Consider the following 19,859-nt stretch of genomic DNA (forward strand, 5'->3'; position numbering starts at 1 on the left):
TTGGGGGCTAACCATGTCTTTATGTCATCTAGACATGTTAACAGAGGCTTTACAGAGTAGCCTTCCTCCTGTTTTAATGGGAGATGAATCTGACTATCATCTGCATAGCAGTGAAAGAAGATGCCATGTTTTCTCAGGATATGGCCAAGCAGCAACAAATACAAAGAGAAAAGAAGGGGTCCAAGGATAGACTCCTTTGGGACCCCACATGTCAGAAGAGCTGATGAGGACTCAAGATCTTCAAGGCTAACAGAAAATGTTCTATCAATAAGATAGGACTTAACCAGTCTAGAGCTGTCCCTCTAATTCCCACCCAGTGTTTTAAGCATGACAGAAGGATGTTAGGTCAAGGAGCAGACGAATTACAGAATCACCAGAATCATTAATACAATAAATGTCATTTAAGACCCTGTTTTATAACAGAACTGTTTCGGTACTGTGAAGAGCCTTAATACCAGACTGAAAGATCTTAAAAATTTCATGCTCATTAAGATAACTTATAATTTGTGTATATACTACTTTCTCCAGAATATTAGACAGAAATGGTAGCTTAGAGATTGGTCTGTAATTAGAAAACACAGACGCATATTTACATAAGGCTGCAAAACTGCATGTTTAAAATTTCTGGGTACCACCCCAAATCCCATGCTGCTATTTATAATATTTACAACTATAGGACCTAGAATGGGAGCCAAATCTTTAAAAAGATGTGGAGGAATGGGATCAGCAGGAGAACTTGCAGGCTTCATAATATTAATAACCTTTAAGAGAAAAGAAAGAGAAATGGACTCAAACTAGTTAAAAACAGCAGAGCTAGAGACAGAAATAGAGATAGTCACATGCAGAAGAAGTAATAAATCTTAAATCAATAAAAAAAAACGATAAGAAATCTTATCAATAAAAAACTGTGAAAGTTTTTTTACACACTGCATAAGAGCTGTCAAAACTGACAATTTGGGGACCATTAAGAATTGCATTAAATTATTGAAATAAAATGCGAGGTCTAAGACAGTTTGCTTAAATTAACCAACTATCTCTCAATGCAATAAGAGACATTTGCAATCCATCCTTTTTCCATTTTCGTTCCGCTTTGCGACACTCACGTCTGACAACACGAGTCTTGTTGTTTAACCAAAATTCCGATTTTTCTTTGGGGCGCCTGATTTTTAATGGAGCCACAGAGTCTAAGGCAGCCTTATAGGTGGAATGGAGCCAGGATGCTAGTGCCTCAGTGTTGGAGCCAGCAACAGAAGTGTACTCCGAGATGTCATCATCACAGCTCCGGTTAAATGCATCAGAGAACTGAGTGGCGGTGGAGAAGTTAAACACAAAGACAAACAGGCTTATGATCAGAAAATACTGCATCACATACTTAAATATTAGAAATAGATAATCCATAAGATAAAACAAGATTAAGGATGTGCCCCCGCTCCTGTGTGGGGACAGACACTGACTGCACAAAACCAAATGAATCGACTAAGCTTAAAAAATCTCTGGCCAGCAGATTTTCAGGGCAACAAACATGAATATTAAAATCACCCACAATAAGGACACAATCATATTTAGGCATAATTTCAGCCAAAAAATTAGACAAGTCAATTTAAAAGTCCTTATTATACTTAGGTGGACGATAAATCACTCTACAAAACACTGTGTGAGAGCGGGCAAGCTCAAATAAGTTTAGCTCAAAGCTGGGAAAAGACAATAATGACAGGTAGTTACAATAAAAGTTTTCCCTATAGACCACTGCGATTCCTCCTCCTCGACCCGATGTCCTGGGGGAATTTAGATAGGCATAGGATGAAGTGAGAAGTTCAGAGAAGACACTGCACACAGCAATATCCAGCCATGTCTCCATAAGGGTGTCTCCAGGTGATAAACTCCTTTAGAATGAAAGTATTGTTGGTTCTAACCTTGCTATGACTCTGTATGCTACTGTATACACTGGAAAAAGGTCGATTAGCATAGCATAATAGTGCATAGCTAAACATATTTCTCACCACATTACAGCAATACCACTAACAACATCCTTTTCATGTTATTACCACAGATTCTCAGCACTCTTATGTCTTAATCACTGGTATTTACATCTGATTTAGAGGACTATTAAACCACCTATAGTTTGAAGCAAAGAGGCACAAAACTCCAGCTTGTGTTTAGCTTGGCTGCAGGATTTAATCTGCAGCACCTGGCCTTTGTGGGGTTTTAGATTCCTCCCCAGCGATAAATCTAGTGACTTGTTTGACAGTGTTCACAGTTGAGCACAGCACAATGAATTTGACATTTATAATTTAAGAATACATAAGAAACAAGGGTCTTGTTTTAACTGTTACACCTTATGAACTGCACCACAGTGTATATTATAACAATTATTTTTAACTGTCTTAACTGCATATTATTTATTTTATGTAGGTAAATTTTTAACCTTTTACACCTGCATCTACAGTACGTCATTTAGCCATAAATTCAATTCAATTCAATTCAATTTTATTTGTATAGCGCTTTTAGCAACTTTCATTGCCGCAAAGCAGCTTTACACAATCAAAAGTTTGTATGAAATGTGAATTTGTATGAATCAAAATGATCAGTTTGTCCCTGGTGAGCAAGCCGAGGGCGACAGTGGCAAGGAAAAACTCCCTGAGATGGAAATAGGAAGAAACATTGAGACAGCCATAGGGAACCCATCCTCATTTGGGTGAAACAGAAAGCAGTAAATGATCTGCATTTATACAGTGTGTTAGGTGGCAGGCAATTCATCTATCCTAGCTGATGTTAATTGATGTTAATATGGAGTCCAGGTAGTTATTGAAGACCCAGGTAGACTTGTAGGAAGTTCCAGTCCTGAACTATCGAACTGTCAAGTCCCCAGAGAAACAGTTGCCAACACCAGTCAAGGCCAGAACCATCTTCTAGGTAGAGAGAATCATCCCCAGACACCAGACGCATCCCAGAGAGACACACGGGGCATCCATGTGACGAGATCTTCAGCCAGAAGCGGGGCACCAGGATGGGTCAGACAGGTCCGGAGGGCAGAGGGAGTCTGAATCACTGACAGCTCGGGAACGACATGTGTAGCTCAACAGAGAGAGAGAAAGAGTGAAAGGGATAGACAGGAGGAGAGAGGAAAGAGAAAAAGGGAGAGAAAGAGAAGAAGAGGAGAAATGGCAGTTAGGTATGGTCACAGTCACACAATGTATAATGTGAATGTATATTAACTGTAGAGTGCAAGCAGAGACTCCGGCAGGACTAACTATGACAGCATAACTAAAAGGGAAAGCCAGAAGGAAACACAAACATGAGGGCTTCCTGAGATGTAAAGCAAACAATCACCTCACCGTCAAGAAACCTGAGTGATCAATAAAAGTGAGGAAGACAGCATCCAAACATACCAGTTCACCATAATACTCTACGTCCATGAGTCCCCCAGATCTGCTCCTTTACCTAAGGCAAATCTATTTATAAAAATGCTTGGCTAAATAAATAGGTTTTTAGCCTGGACTTAAACACTGAGACTGTGTCTGAGTCCCGAATACTATTTGGAAGACTATTCCATAATTTTGGGGCTTTGTAAGAAAAAGCTCTGCCCCCAGCTGTATTTTTCATAATACACGGTACTGACAAGCAGCCTGCATCCTTTGATCGAAGTAGGCGTGGCGGATCGTAAGACACTAGCAGTTCGCGCAGGTACTGCGGCGCGAGACCATTTAATGCTTTATATGTCAAGAGTAGTATTTTAAAATCAATGCGAAATTTCACAGGGAGCCAATGCAGTGAAGATAAAATAGGTGTGATGTGCTCGTATCTTCTGGTTCTAGTGAGGACTCTCGCTGCTGCATTCTGGACTTGCTGAAGCTTATTTATGCATCTAGCTGAACAACCAGACAGTAAGGCATAACAATAGTCCAACCTAGAGGTGATAAAAGCATGAACTAGTTTTTCTGCATCATTTAGCGACAATAAATTTCTTATCCTGGCAATATTTCTGAGGTGAAAGAATGCTATCCTGGTAATATTATCTACATGAGCTTCAAATGAAAGGCTGGAATCAATAATCACACCAAGGTTTTTCACTGTTGCACTTGATGGAACAAATAGGCCATCTAAAGTTACGGTGTGATCTAAAATTTTACTCCTAGCTGTATGCGGTCCTATGACTACTGGTGGAATGAACTTCCTCTAGATGTCCGTACAGAGACTGTACGCAGTCCGCAGAGACTTTGACTATCTTTAAACGGCACCTTAAGACGCATCTGTTTCCCCAGTACTTGGACTATCCTGACTGATACAGTTCATGTATGCCATTTTTATGTAGATATAAGCATAGCTGCTCCGCTACTATCTTTTTCAGAATCTTAGAGATAAAGGGGAGGTTTAATATTGGCATAAATAACAACAGAGAATACAGAAACGAATAACAACACATTATCACCATTTTGTTGCTGACATCATAGTAAATCCATTTAGATATAATGTATGATAATAGGACATATACTTTCCATAATATTTTGCCGACGTTGGGCCAACAAAGTGCTTTCTGGCTATTGATGTACTAGATTTGGTAACCAACCCTCATATGAGCTCCTGATGTGATGGCATTATTGAGAGAGCCTGCTACACAAAACTGAAGCAATATAATTACATTTTCAATTTCCAATATCCAACCTTGCCATTATTTACTGAACCAACATTGTGGCAACGTTGCATTGACAGAAGGTTACCAAAAATCTGCCGATGTTGGGCCACCAAAGCAGTGCTATCTGGGTAAGAGTATTGATACCTGGGAAAAAATACTAGGCCTGTATTCTTTTTATTAATCTATTTTTATTGTTTTAAATTAATTAGTAGTAGAGTCAGTATTAAACACAGTTAGCTACTAATGCTGCTTTAGAAAGAGAAAACAGTAGAGGTAAATGTACAAAAGTATCATGAGAGCTTATATATATGGGCAAATTTAAAGAAAAAAAAAACAGCAACTTTATTTTACTATAAATATCCCAATCAGACAAAATATTAAAATCATTGACAAGTTAAATGATAACATTGATTATTAACTATACACCAGCGAATGGTGTTTTTTGCCAGGCATTGCAAGTTAATACAGGGTTTATTTCTTTTTGGAAATCAAAACAGAGGGATTAAAGTTGTTTGGTCCAGAAACTTCTCTTACTGCTGTAGCTGGTCAAGATCTGGTTCTGCCCTGTTTTATCAAACCAAACATCAGTGCTGTGGACATGACAGTCAAATGGTTGAGACTAAAGGATGCAGCTTCATTAGTGCATCTCTATAAGGATCATGAAAACAGAATTGAAAATCAAGCTCAGTCCTACAGAGGAAGAACATCACTAGATATAAAGGAGCTACAGAAAGGCAACGCTTCACTCAAACTATCAGCTCTCAGAGTCTCAGATGAGGGAAGATATAAATGTCTCCTTGAGGACAAATTCTGGTATGATGACATCACTGTTCAAATCATTGTTGAGGGTAAGATCTATTTAAACTCCTTTATGCAGAGAACATTATGCAATAAACTTTCTTTTCTTTTAGCATTATTAGTGGTTTGTTTTGAAAATATTATCCTAAAATGTATTTTATTATAGTGATTTATTTCATTGTGTTTTCACGAGAGTTCACTCATGAAAGTTACACAGCATTAGTGTTGGATTCTTTGGGTGTTGTTGTATGGTGGGGCCTAAGTGAATTAGGCTTATTTGTCTATTGCATCCCATAAGTGCACAATTGGATTGGGATCTGAGAAGTTTTGGGGCCTGGGACAACAACATTAAACTTTTTGCCTGGTAAACTATGTACATGGTAGGCTGTGATCCATTGGGTATTCTGATACCTTTCTGTAAAATGCTGATTTGTACAGGTTTACTTTTAACCTGGGATGTAGCCTGGGTCACTTTCCCAACTGCTTTTCCACATTGCTAATTGGGTCCTGGCAATTCAAAAATAGCAATGCTATGCATAGGATCTCTGGGGAAAATGCAGAATCAAATAATTTTATGATTTTCTTTACTGATTTTAAAACTGGGATTGTGGTGCAGATAAAGAACAAGCAGCTGAAAACAAGCTAACTAAGAGTCCTAAGAAGATCAAAGAAAAAGAGGAGAAAAAAGGGAGAGACTGTGTACACCACCATCCTAAGTACTTAAAAAATCCCTGTGTTTGTGTATTTTATTAAGCCTCCATAATATTTGAAGTAATTATAATTAATGGCAATTATTATTATTATTATTATTATTATTATTATTATTATTATTATTAAGTCTTATTGTACAAGGATTTATCAGCTGTGGTCTCATGCATATCTTTCACACTTGAACATATTTGCAGAGCAATTAACTTTAACCCTATTGTACTCATGAGGGATCAAAAAATGGTCAAAAATTATTTCCACACTGGTTATATTAAAACTACAGTTGGCCACTGTGCCTTATCCACACTTTCTGTTCAAAGCTACTGTTTTTAAAGGTGACTTTCTTTTTGGAAATCAAAGCAATATCAAATATATATATTTTTATATCTAAAGATTTATGGATGCAGTGAGATGTATGGATGCAGTGAGAGAGGACATGAAGTTAGTTGGTGTGAGAGAAGAGGATGCAGAGGATAGGGTTAGATGGAGGCAGATGATTCGCTGTAGTGACCCCTAAAAGGGAACAGCCGAAAGTCAAAGAAGAATAAGAGGGATTAAAGTTGTTTGGTTCTGAAACTTCACTATAATATTTAATATATAATAATATTTAGTGCAGGTAATAATCTGCTGCCATAGGAAGTTAGGGTTCTCCACTCCTAATGTGCCCATCTGTCACTCCTAATGTGACCACCCTTTTGCTCCACTTTCTTTTAAAAGGTCTAGAGGAAGGACTCCACATTGTCGTGAGGTGTCAGTTGGATGGTTCCTCCAAACCATGTGATGCCAACTGACTGCATCTTTTCGAACTGTTTATTCATGCACTGTTAGGGGCGACGTAACACTCTACACACAGCGCTATCCGCTCCTGTCTGCTTGTGTAAGTTCACAGAAGCCCGTGAGTGGCATCACCCAGGAATCTAACTAGTAATCTTCAGATGATAGGTCGAGCACTTTATCGCTGCACCACTCATTGCCCATTATTCAGTCATTTTTAAATAATAAAAGTATAAAGGTGGTGGGTCTGTGAGGATGGTTGCTATATGTGATAACTCTACTAACATGGGAAATAGATAAATATGTGGATGATATTTGTTTGTTTGTTTTATTTTCCCCATGTCGAAGGTAGTCTTTATCCTGAAAATTAGCAGAAATAATAACATTTATTTTAGTTAAATGTTTAACATGGTTTCACTGTATTTAAAACAATACTTTTTCCTTTTATGACTATAGCTCGGGGAGGCCACCCAGTGATCACATTGGAGAGTTATGACAACTCAGGAGGGATTAATCTAGTGTGTGAGTCCAGAGGCTGGAACCCTGAACCTAAGGTCCTATGGCTGGACAGAGAACGATCCCCTCTGCCTGCTAAGGATACACAGATACACAGAGATGCTGAGGGCTTCAGTGTGAAATGTTGCATTATTGTTTATGATCATAGCAACTCTAACAGATTTTACTGCAGACTTCTACAACAACATCACATGATTGAAGCAGAAGTCATCATAAGCAGTAAGAGTTATTAATTAAAAACTTTTTGACTTTGACTATGATATAATAATTACAGAATTACAAATACAGTGCTGTAAAAAATGTATTTGCACCTTTCAGATTTTGCAAAGTGATGCAATTTTGGTGCTACTTTTATTTACATTTACATTTACATTTATGCATTTGGCAGACACTCTTATCCAGAGCGATTTACAAAAAGTGCTTTAAAGTTTACATCATTGGATACATACTTATACTGGGTTAACTAGGTTAATTTAAATAAAAATAAGAGCATTTATTAACATTCTTACATTTTTTTAAACAATTACTTCATTTTTAAGAGAAAAGAGCTGTCCAAACCTACCTGGTCATATAATAAAGCTAATGAAAACTCAAAAATCTCTGAAAATCTTAATATTGTGTAAGTTCAATATTGGAGACTCCTGGTGTCACACTCTAAGTGTCACACTCTAATCAGCTAATTACTGATTCAACTGTTGATCTGACAGTTGTCCAGAAGACAATCAATGACACCCTGCACATGGAGGAAAAGACACAAAAGGTTATTGCTAAAGAAGCTGACTGTTCACAGAGTGCTGTATCCAAGCACATTTATGGAAAGTTGAATGGAAGGGAGAAATGCGGTTAGAAAAGGTGCACAAGCAACAGGGATAAACAGCCTTGACAGAATTGTGAAAAGAAGTACATTTAAGAATTTGAGGGCAATTCTCAAGGAAGCTACTACAGCTAGAGTCAGTGCTACAAGACCTACCACTCACAGACGTATCCAGAACTTGGGCTACAACTCTGGCATTCTATGTGTCAAGCCACTCTTGAACCAGAGACAACATCAAACGCGTCTTACCTGGGCTAAGGACAAAATGGACTGGACTGTTGAGACTTCTTTTCAGATAAAAGTAAATTTTGTATTTAATTTGGAAATCAAGGTCCTAGAGTTTGGAGAAAGAGAGCAGCCAGATGTGGTACCTGTCCCGACCAAAAGTACTAATACCTGGTTTAAGAACCATCGTATATCTGTGTTTGATTGACCAACTCACACGACCTATATCTGATAGAGAATCCATGGGGTATTATGAAAAGGAAGATGCAAGACACCAGACTCAACAATGCAGAAGAGCTGAAGGCTCCTATCAGAGCAACCTGGGGTCCATAATACCCCTATCTCACCATTGTGGTTTGACTCGTGGTGAGATGCAGTGTTAGGCACCGTAAGCCACTGCGATTGGCCGCTGACATTCCACTGATGTCCCGTGAAGTTCTGCAATGTCCGCAAGCTTCCGCGAGGACCGCGAAAAAAATTAAATGCAGGCCACCGCGGGAAACCGCATAGGTGAGATAGGGGTATAACATCTTAGCAGTGCCACAGACTGATCACCTCCATGCTACACCACATTGCTGCAGTAATACATTTAAAGAAAGCCCTGTCCAAGGGCTGTACGTTTTCATACTTTTTAATACACCAGCATTTTTGTGTTCATCATATTTTAAACTAACTTTTTATTGATCTTGAGTAATATTCTAATATTCTAAGATACTTAATTTTGTGTTTTCATTAGCTGTAAACCAAAGTCATCTAAATTACGAGAAATAAACACAATATACAGTATCATTCTGTCTGTAATGAATCTATATAATACATGAGTTATACAATATGAGTCACTTTTTTAATTGAATTACTGACCTTTTTAATGATATTCTAATTTACTGAGATGTACAGTACCTGTGTGTGAGTGTGTTTAGAAGAGCCCAAAGAATTTATAAACACTTCAACAATTATTATCTATGTGCTTTTTGAATTTTAATTTAATTATGGGATTATTGAATATAGATGTCAGTAGCCGTAGCATTGTTGATCATGTTACCACCATATACACTCATCTGAAAGATTATTAGGAACACCCTTTCGCCTTCAGAACTGCCTTAATTCTACATGGCATTGATTCAACAAGGTGCTAAAAGCATTCTTTAGAAATGTTGGCCCATATTGATAGGATAGCATCTTGCAGTTGATGGAGATTTTTGGGATGCACATCCAGGGCACAAAGCTCCCGTTCCACCACATCCCAAAGATGCTTTATTGGGTTGAGATCTGGTGACTGTGGGGGGCATTTTAGTACAGTGAACTCATTGTCATGTTCAAGAAACCAATTTAAAATGATTCGAGCTTTGTGACATGGTGCAATATCCTGCTGGAAGTAGCCGTCAGAGGATTGGTACATGGTGGTCATAAATGGATGGACATAGTCAGAAACAATGCTCAGGTAGCCCTTGGCATTTAAACGATGCCCAATTGGCGATTGGAGATGATTGGTACCCGGTGGGGTCTTTTGCTGTTGTAGCCCATCCGCCTCAAGGTTCTGCGTGTTGTGGCTTCACAAATGCTTTGCTTTGCTGCATACCTCGGTTGTAACGAGTGGTTATTTCAGTCAAAGTTGCTCTTCTATCAGCTTGAATCAGTCGGCCCATTCTCCTCTGACCTCTAGCATCAACAAGGCATTTCTGCCCACAGGACTGCCGCATACTGGATGTTTTTTCCTTTTCACACCATTCTTTGTAAACCCTAGAAATGGTTGTGCGTGAGTATTTCCTTATCTGCCTTCAAATGCATATAGAATTGAATAACATCCGATTTTGAATCCATAGGGTTTAATATAATGTTGGCCCACCCTCTGCAGCTTATAACAGCTTCAACTCTTTTGGGAAGGCTTTCCACAATGTTTAGGATTGTGTTCATGGAAATCTTTGACAATTTTTCCTGCAGCGCATTTTTGAAGTCAGACACTGATGTTGGACGAGAAGGCCTGGCTCGCAGTCTCCGCTCTAATTCATTCCAAATGTGTTCTTTCTGGTTGAGGTCAGGATTCTGTCCAAGCCAATCAAGTTCTTCCACACCAAACTCACTTATCCATGTTTGTATGGACCTTGCTTTGTGCACTAGTGCAGAGTCAAGTTGGAACAGGAAAGGGCACTCCCCAAAATGTTGCCACAAAGTTGGGAGCATGAAATTGTCCAAAATGTCTTGGTAATCTGAAGCATTGAATAAATTGAATCATTCCTTTCACTAAAAGTAAAGAGCCAAGAATCCTAAAAAACAACCACACACCAGTTGGCCAAAAATCCCCATAAACACAATCCTTAACCTAAATCGGAGGTTTGGTTTTTAAAATATTTTTTTTTTTTTTTGAGAGGTGTAAATTTGTTCTTTCTGCAAGAATATGGTTTTCCTTAATCAACGATTCTTCCCCAAAATATTTGTAACATAGTAATCTTGGTTTCATTTTAGGGAACATCTTTAATGTTTGGAAGTGGGTTGTTGGCATTTCAATTACAGCAGGTCTTATTGGTCTTGGAATCATATTGATGGGGGTTATCTATCACAAGAAAGGTAATATTATATATTTTTTCTTTCTTAACATTGATGGATTAAATCATTTAGTTACTGTGTAGCACAGCCACATAAAAGTTATATATTTAAAAAAAAAAAAAAAAAAAACTACTGTGCCTTATAAATTGCTCCCGGTAAGGTTTATGGTTTACCAAAGACTTGGTGTTTTGGTTTGGTAATGAATTTGGTAATTGGTTTGGTCAAGTGAGAGTCACTACTTCGTTCCTGCTCCAGGATCATGCTCTCGACTTATTCACAATAATTCCCAGTTGTGACTTTTCACAACCTAACACCAAGTTTCCCTCCGTCCTGCTCAGCGACCGATGCAAGATATCACAAGCCCAGCAGGAAGACAGCTAGATAGCACAAGTGGCCACTGGAGGGGACCCCAGAGACTCAAGGGACCAAGGGATCACCTTTGAACACCATCAGGGGGGTGTTATATTGAAGTGCTCCTGTAAGGCGAAGAGGATGATTCCAGCTGGTGGTCCCACAATCATTATCCAACAAGTTCTTGCAGTACTATCATGAGCTTCCATCAGACAGACACGAGGAGAATAAAAACCCTTGTAAATGTACTGTACTTAATGATGCCTGGTGGCCCTCTGCTCGCAAGGACGTGTGGCAGTTCATCAATTCATGTGAGGTCTGCCGGAGGCTCAACATCCTTGATAAGGAAAACTCCAGCAGAGCCACCGGCCTATTCACCAACTACCCACACCCTTTACTTAACAGCCACAGGACCACAGCAGAGAAAAAGACCACCATACAGCAAAAGTCTGAAAGCCAAACTGGCCAGATTCCACACTTCCCTGCAGAAGGAGGCGCCCATGCTATTGGGCGAACTGGTTTGGTAAAAGACTCACCCTCACTCCTCTGCCCTTCAAAAGTCTTCTGGCTGCGCAGCCACATAAGTTTTTTATTTTTTTATATAGGCTTTGTTTAAGCAGATTTTTAAAATTAAAGAAAACAGCTGTGCCTTATAAATCACTCCCGGTAAGGTTTATGTGTCCCAAAGACTTGGTGTTTTGGTTCAGTGATGAAGTCTTGTGAGAGTGTGCAACCGCGGCGCAAGCTCATCCCAATGACCTAACAGGGTCAAGGGATCCTGTTAAAAAGACACCCAAGGAGACGTTCGATGAGGAGAGGATTAGGAGTTACAGCGCGCTGCTGTTTTATGTTCATGGACGTGGAGTCGAAAGCTATAGTGAAGTATGTCGTTGTCGGATAACCTTTCCAGTTGGATTATCACCCCCCGGTCTGCTTTACCACTTCGCTCCCAGATAGTGCTCCTGGCTTATTCACAACACTTCCGGTGAGGCTGGTCCAGCTCTCCCACCGCACACTCACCAACCTTCACAAATAACCCGGACTTTGGAAAATCATTCCACACACTTACTCACCATCGCTATGTGTATATATTTTGTAAATAGTATTATTATTAGTTTTGTTGGTTTTGGTTCACCTATTTTGTTTATTTATTGTTTAATACACTTTGGGTTACTGTTAACATTGTATTGAATTTGCTATTTACTTGGATCAGGTGTATTAGAGCACATAACAAAATCATAGGGCTAAGATAGGGTTTTCTTCAGATCAAGGTAAAGAACCTGAGTAGTCCAAAGAAGTCCAATTGGCTGTACCCTTTGTTTAAAGAATGATTTAATTCTAAAGTTCTATCATGTGCTCCAACTAGTGATGGGTCGTTCATGAACGATTCGTTATTTTTGAACAAATCTTTAACGTGACTCAGAAGAACAAATGATTCTTTTATTTTCTACTGGGCACGCATGCGCAAATCTTCGCAAAACCTCCATGGGTTATGTACAGGAAACAGAATTAAGCGATATTTTAATTACTGAAACTATAGCCAAAATTTGTGTATGTAGACATATTTTTATTAAAAATGCAACATTTTATTTTATTTCTTAAAACTTAATATGTATCCAAAAAGCGACAGTAGAAACTATTTTTGGACGAGCAAAGGGTTCTCTAACAATCTTCATTCACTGTGTAGTAAGTAGAATCATACAAATACTTGGGCATTTATTTAGATGACATAGTCTCATGGTCATTATACAGTATGTGGACTTATTTAGTAAGGCACTGGTTATTTACTTTTTCTTTTCACTTGTCAGTACTATTTTTATTGTCTTTACATTGTTTAATGTCTTTTGAAACATTCAAGCTGCACAAGTGTTTTTAGGGGAGCACTAGAAGTGCACATTGTAATAAGCTATGGTTTGTTAACTATAAATTACACTTTTCAAACTAAGTGTGCATTGTGATTTACACTAAATACTGTATTGTAAAGATGTATTTTTTTAATTATCTATTTTAGTCTCAAAGCTACAAAAGCAGACGTTAAAAGCAGGTAAGAATTAACTTATTTTTATGTTATACTGACTGATTCATTGGAGTAAACTTACAGTAATAGATGATAACACCCTGATCAAAAATAACCACAAAAGTATGAGGTTGTTGAACTTTGGGGTTTGGGGTGAAGATCAGGGCAGAAATCACAGTTCCTTTCTGTGATTATTTAAATTAATGCTCCAACACAATGGCTGGGGTCAACTGCTGTATTTAGATTTTTAAACAGGGAGGAGGCTTTTGAAATGAAACTAAAGACCATTTTAAATCTTTGAAAAATTTGGTTTAAGCAAAAAAAGTTTAAGCACAAAAAGACAGATTACACCATATGATTATATTTTACCTTGTATTTTAGATAGAAGTATACATACCCATTTTAATTTAATTTTACTTTTGCGATCATATATGTTCATTAGACTTTATAAGGAAGAAAAGGTTTTCAGGTAAGAGCAATTTTACCTTTTTATTCACATCAGAGTTTTTTCTTTTCTCTCTCTCTCTCTCTCTCTCTCTTTCTGAGTGCATGCTGGAAGTGAGTGGGTGGAGCGCGTTTGAGCGTGAGTGCGAGTGTGTCTCAAACGTTACTTTATTTACTTTTTCTTACCTTTTCTTAAAAAGGGGAAAAATTTTCTAATTAATTTAACATTGTGCAAGGAGCTCAGAATCAGAAGTTTCGGCATGTTTTAGGATGACATCCAGGATGAACAGCGCAGTGGTGTTTTTTGTAAGCACCATAGAAAAGGCAACAGAGCTGGTAATAAACGGCATAAACATAGCAGGGTCTCACTACAGCGTACTTCCCTGGTCAACACCATCCAAAAAGGTGACCCTGTCTACTTAGACAAAATCCTAGCGAGAGAACTCTTTCGCCATGGAAAACTAGTGGCCCCTAGTACTCACTAGGGGTGAGTACTGTAAAGTCTCAAGTCATGACTTGACCAATACACAAGTGCAGAGACTGATCTCACGGACTCAGTGACCAACACACAGGAAAGCATCATAAGTGACAACGACACACTGGTGGAAGAAGATAATGAAACTGTAGTAATAGAAACTGAACAAGCCTGTTTCAAAACACCAATAAAAAGAAAAACAGAAAACAAGCATAGGATAAAGAAACAATAAAAAGTTGGCTGTGTAAAGAACAGAAACAGCGCTGATGAACTGATCTTTTTTTTTTTTTTCAAAAAACTAGAAGAAAGTCAACATACTGGACTATTTAACAGATGCAAAAAGACTACTGGATGCTTTTAAACAATGAATGAATGAAATTAATAAACCTGAAATTTACAGAGCTAGAAAAATTATAACCATGTTATATTCTGCATTGGGGGAAATTGAAATGCTTTAGCCTTTTTTTTTTTTACTTTTACGAATTTTTTATTCTATCTTTTGCTTAATTATGGGGGAGATTTGTGTGGCCTCCGAAACATACATGGTGCAAGAGATAGAAAAAAAGAGAACTGTACTTTTTGAGATGACAAAAAAGAAAAAAATAGATGGTTTTTTATTACAAAAATCACACAGCGATAACAGAATTGCATCAGATTGGGGATATGAGTGTTGCGGAACAACGGTTTTAAATCACCTCACCTCCACTAGCGGAGAAGTGACAGTCTTATTCTCCAAAAGTTTTACCGCAATATCTTATACTGTAATATAGATTAAGTAATAAAAGGTACATTACTAAAAGTTAGTGCACAATTCGAAAAGTACACTTTCATCTTCATATGTGTATATACACCAACTTCACTGACTGACTTTTTTAGACAAGCTGTGCAAGATTTTAGAAATTGAAGAATTTGGAAGATTTAAAATTTATAGCTAGGGATTTTAACTGCATGATTGCAGACATTGACAGTAACCATGAAGAGCCGTATATGCCCTATCGTAGACAACTTTTAGTAATAATAGAAAAACATCAGCTGTGCAACACCTGGAGATTTCTCCATGAGTCCGAAAAACAACACACTTGGGCTCATACTGATAGTAACACCATCTCCCTCGTACGCCTAGACAGATTTTATGGTTTTAAACACCAGCTGAACATCATTAAAAGTTGTCATATTATCCCTGTCGTTTTCTCTGATCACAGCCTAATTTTATGTAAAGCAAAATTTAACAATATTAAGCCAAAAAGCGCATACTGGGTTATTAGAGAATCAAGCTTTTAGAGATAATTTTACGTTTTTAAGGAGGAGAAATCTGAGAACATTGCAACAATTGTGGGATTTTGGTAAACACCAAATCAAGTTCAAGTAGGCTTTATTGTCACTTCAACCATATACAGTTAGAACACAGTAAAACGAAACAACGTTCCTCCAGGGCCAAGGTGCTACATGCAACATAAATTTATAACATAAATTAACAGAAAAACTAAACTAGCTAACTAAAAGGCATAGTTAGCTGGCTAGCAGAGACAAGACAGATAGTCCTAACATAAATTACAACATAAATTAACAAAAAAACAACTAGCTAAGTTAAACTATCTACAGGTTTTACAGACAACATAAAGTGCACGTGCAAATGTGCAAACGAGCAACAACAAAGTGACAGTGCGACAACCACAACATAACATAACATAAAATATGGTGTTGAGGTAGTGGAGAAACAGTAAACATTCTTAACACAGCAGCAAGAATTGAGGAATTAGTGCAAAAACTAATGAATATTGTGCAAAAGAGTACACAATTGGTGTGTACGATAGTTTGGTAGTGTAGGTCAGTGTGTCTGCACTTGTGTTGATTAGTCAGTCCAGTCTCAATGTTTTGAGGTAGTTGAGTTAAGCTGAGTGATAATGTGTGTGTGTGTGTGTGTGTGTGTGTGTGTGTGTGTGTGTGTGTGTGTTTTATCAGTCCAGTCCCTTTTTGTTGAGAAGAGCTGTTGCACAGTCTGGATGTGTGTGCCCGAATGCTTCGGTACCTTTTTCCAGATGGCAGAAGTGTGAAGTGTGTGTGAGAGGGGTGTGTCTGATCAGCCACAAAGCTGGTGGCTTTGCGAGTGCAGCGTGTGGTGTAGATGTCTTCAATAGAGGGGAGAGAGATCCCGATTATCTTCTCTGCTGTCCTAGCTATCCGCTGTAGGGTTTTGCGGTCCATTATGGCACAATTCCCAAACAAGACAGTGATGCAGCCGCTCAGGATGCTCTCCATAGTCCCTCTATAGAAGGTGGTAAGGATCGGTGGTGGAAGCTGGGCCTTCCTCAGTCTTCTCAAAAAGAAGAGATGCTGTTGGGCTTTCTTGTGCAGGGAGCTGGTGTTAAGGGACCAGCTGAGGTCCTTCTTCAGGTGGACACCCAGGAATTTGGTGTTTTTGATGATCTCCACAGAGGTGCCGATGATGCTCAGCGGAGAATGGTCGCCTCGTGTCCTCCTGAATTCAACAACCATCTCCTTTGTCTTGTCAACATTCAGAGACAGGTTGTTGTCATTACACCAGTCCATAAGCCTCTGCACTTCCTCTCTGTACGCTGACTCGTCGTTCTTGCTAATGAGACCCACCATGGTCATGTCATCAGCAAACTTAATGATGTGATTCGAACTGTGTGTTGCTACACAGTCGTGAGTCAGCAGTGTGAACAGCAGGGGACTGAGCACACAGCCTTGTGGGGCCCCAGTGCTCAGTGTGGTGGTGCTGGAGGTGCAGTTCCCAATCCGTACTGACTGAGGCTTTCCAGTCAGAAAGTCCAGGATCCAGTTGCAGAGGGAGGTGTTCAGGTCCAACAGGCTCAGCTTCCCGATCAGTTGTTGGGGGATCAAACAGTTATGTCAACAGCACGCTCTCAATGTCACAAAGATTTTAAATCAGTTAATAAGTAACCTACAAAAAGAAATTACAGATTTCCAATCACCATCACCTTTGCTTACGATATAACCCTTATACAGACCTAAAACAAAAAAACAGAAACTCTTAGATCTCCTAGAGTCCAAGGTGCAAGGTGTTCTTGAAAGGGCACGCTTTCAAGATGTTAATCAAATGGATGCACCTTCCAAATACTTTTTTAATTCAGAAAAAAAATTTGGTTAAAGACGTTTTATGCAGAACATGCGCTTTGAAAACAGAGACATTTTATCAGATGCCATCAGTATCTGTAAGAAAGCTACTCAATTTTATGAAAAACCTCTCTGTACGTAGAAAGAGACCATTTTTCATGCTTTTGCACAGTGCTCCAGATTGCAATCACTGTATACTCTTTTATATACCTTATTTACTGATTTTAATTAGGTTTTTTTTTTTTTTTCACTTTTTTCCATCTTAAGGGTAAAATATACCCAGAAAACAAAAGAAAAAAGTAAATTGCTAAACTATATTGTGGGCCAAGCAAAAATGGGTATTTATCTCAGCCGAAGAAACAAAATTTAACAAAAAGGAAATTATAGTGTGGTGGCAGTCACAATCTCATTAATAGAATCAAGGGTTTTAATCGATTACCTTTATTTATAAGAAAACTGAGAATCTTAATACCTTTGAAAGTTTTCAGTGTTTTAATGGAGCACTGTGCACTTTGAAAATTAGACTTTTATTACATTCATTTATTAAAATTATTTATTACAGTTACTTATTTATTTATTCATTCATTTATTCCTAATGTTTTAGCAAAAATGCTCCCAACGAACACAAAATTTTTGTTAATTAAAACAAAATTCTCTCTCTCTTCAAAGACATGTTTGTGTGTGTATATGTGTGTGTGTTTGCCTCAGCTTTTACATTCCTTCTTTCTCTCCCTCTCTTTCTCTCTAACACAAACACACACACACACACACACACACGTCTCTGTAGAAACTACAGTAATCAGTGAAAATTGTCTGTGTGTTTTTCTCAGTGGATGTGACTCTGGATCCTGATACAGCTTATCCTCGACTCAGAGTGTCTGCTAATGAAAAAGCAGTGACATATGAGGATATAGAGCAGGAGAATCTCTCTGACACACCACAGAGATATACTTATTATCCCTGTGTTCTAGGAAAGCAGAGGTTCTTCTCAGGAAGATTTTATTATGAGGTGGAGGTCAGAGGAAAAACTGAGTGGACATTAGGAGTTGTGAGGGAAAACATTTACAGAAAAGAGTGGATTCCGTGGAAACCTCTAAATGGATTCTGGCTGGTGGAACTGAGGAATGAGAATAGGTACAGGGCTCTTGATGATCACGTTGTCCGCCTCACACTGAGAGAGAAGGTGGAGAAGGTGGGGGTGTTTGTGGATTATGAAGAGGGTCTGGTCTCCTTTTATGATGTGAACACCAGCTCCCATATCTATTCTTTCACTGATCAGTCTTTTTCTATAATAAAACTCTGTCCATTCTTTTGTCCTCGGTACAATGACAATGGAAAAAATGCAGCACCACTTATCATCACAGCTCTTAGTGAATAAATATCTGCTATATATTGTAGAAATTTACAAGGTTTTGGACACCTGGGTGTAAACATCATTTTGCTTTAAAAACACAATTGTTTTTGTAAAATATGACTAAAAAGACCAACGAAATGATAAATAAACACAGTTGGCGTAGTCAGACACAGGATTGAAGTAGTCATACTTAGGAAAGAAGTAGACACAAAAAAGGAGAGAGTGCACTCACACAGAGGAGAGATGCTTTGCCCCTCTGGGCCACCTTACTCCTGTGTGAGATAGGCCTTCCTGTGTGTGCAATGAGGAAATCCTGTGTGATCCACTATGGTCCTGTGTGTGTTTCTGGGATAAGTTGCAAGCCAAATGCTAAAGCTAATGTGCAACCCACCATGGGATTGGGGTTTATGAACAGGAAATGTGTCATTAAACACGCAAGTCATTAACTCCAAGATCTATCACGGAAACTACAGTGAATTATGAGACATTCCAGAATTGGAGGACATTTTCAGCCCCCCTGTGAAATCAAGAATTCATGAGCAAAAATGCTAAATTATGCACTTGTTGTGTATATTATACTTGCCCTGAGAGAAAATATGAATATATTTGCAGAAAAACTATTATTATATTATATTATATATATATATATATATATATATATATATATATATATATATATTATTATACTATACTAAAATATTATTTAAAATATCAAAGAGCCTTTAAATGGCTTTTTTTCTCTGAAAAGACTTGCTGACTTCCTAATATCCAACTTGCTTTTGAAATATAACAGTTAAAATAAGTTTTACATCTAATTTTTTGGTATGATTTTGTTGCAATTGTTATAACAATTTTTCAATGATCAACACATTTTAAATAAATCTAATTATGCCCTAAAGTTGTGTCCCACAGCATGCGTGTAATCCTGTTACCAAACCTATTTAGAGAGAAAAAAAAAACTAAGTCACATGAGAAAAAGAAAGTAACATCATCAAGCCACTTTCTAACACGCTACCAAGAAATTCTAAATGGGTAGACCAAAGGTGAATTCTCTCTCATATTTTTTCATATTTTTCCAACCTTTTCAACCTTACTGTAAGTGAGTTT

General features: G+C 38.0%; 1 protein-coding gene across 4 annotated transcripts in view; it reads left to right on the plus strand.

The window, feature by feature from the left end:
- LOC128527458 (butyrophilin subfamily 1 member A1-like) overlaps positions 1-19,365 on the plus strand; it is an 88,393-nt gene extending 69,028 nt beyond the window's left edge. For all 4 annotated transcript variants that reach the window (XM_053499842.1, XM_053499831.1, XM_053499851.1 and 1 more), the window contains 6 exons: positions 5,131-5,481; positions 7,370-7,648; positions 10,932-11,033; positions 13,375-13,407; positions 13,823-13,849; positions 18,229-19,365. In XM_053499842.1, coding sequence (XP_053355817.1) covers positions 5,131-5,481; positions 7,370-7,648; positions 10,932-11,033; positions 13,375-13,407; positions 13,823-13,849; positions 18,229-18,776 — 1,340 coding nt within the window. In that variant the 3' untranslated portion in view covers positions 18,777-19,365. The remainder of the gene's footprint in view (positions 1-5,130; positions 5,482-7,369; positions 7,649-10,931; positions 11,034-13,374; positions 13,408-13,822; positions 13,850-18,228) is intronic.
- Positions 19,366-19,859: the final 494 nt, after the last annotated feature.

This window comes from Clarias gariepinus, chromosome 1 (assembly GCF_024256425.1).
Source record: "Clarias gariepinus isolate MV-2021 ecotype Netherlands chromosome 1, CGAR_prim_01v2, whole genome shotgun sequence".
NCBI lineage: Eukaryota > Metazoa > Chordata > Actinopteri > Siluriformes > Clariidae > Clarias > Clarias gariepinus.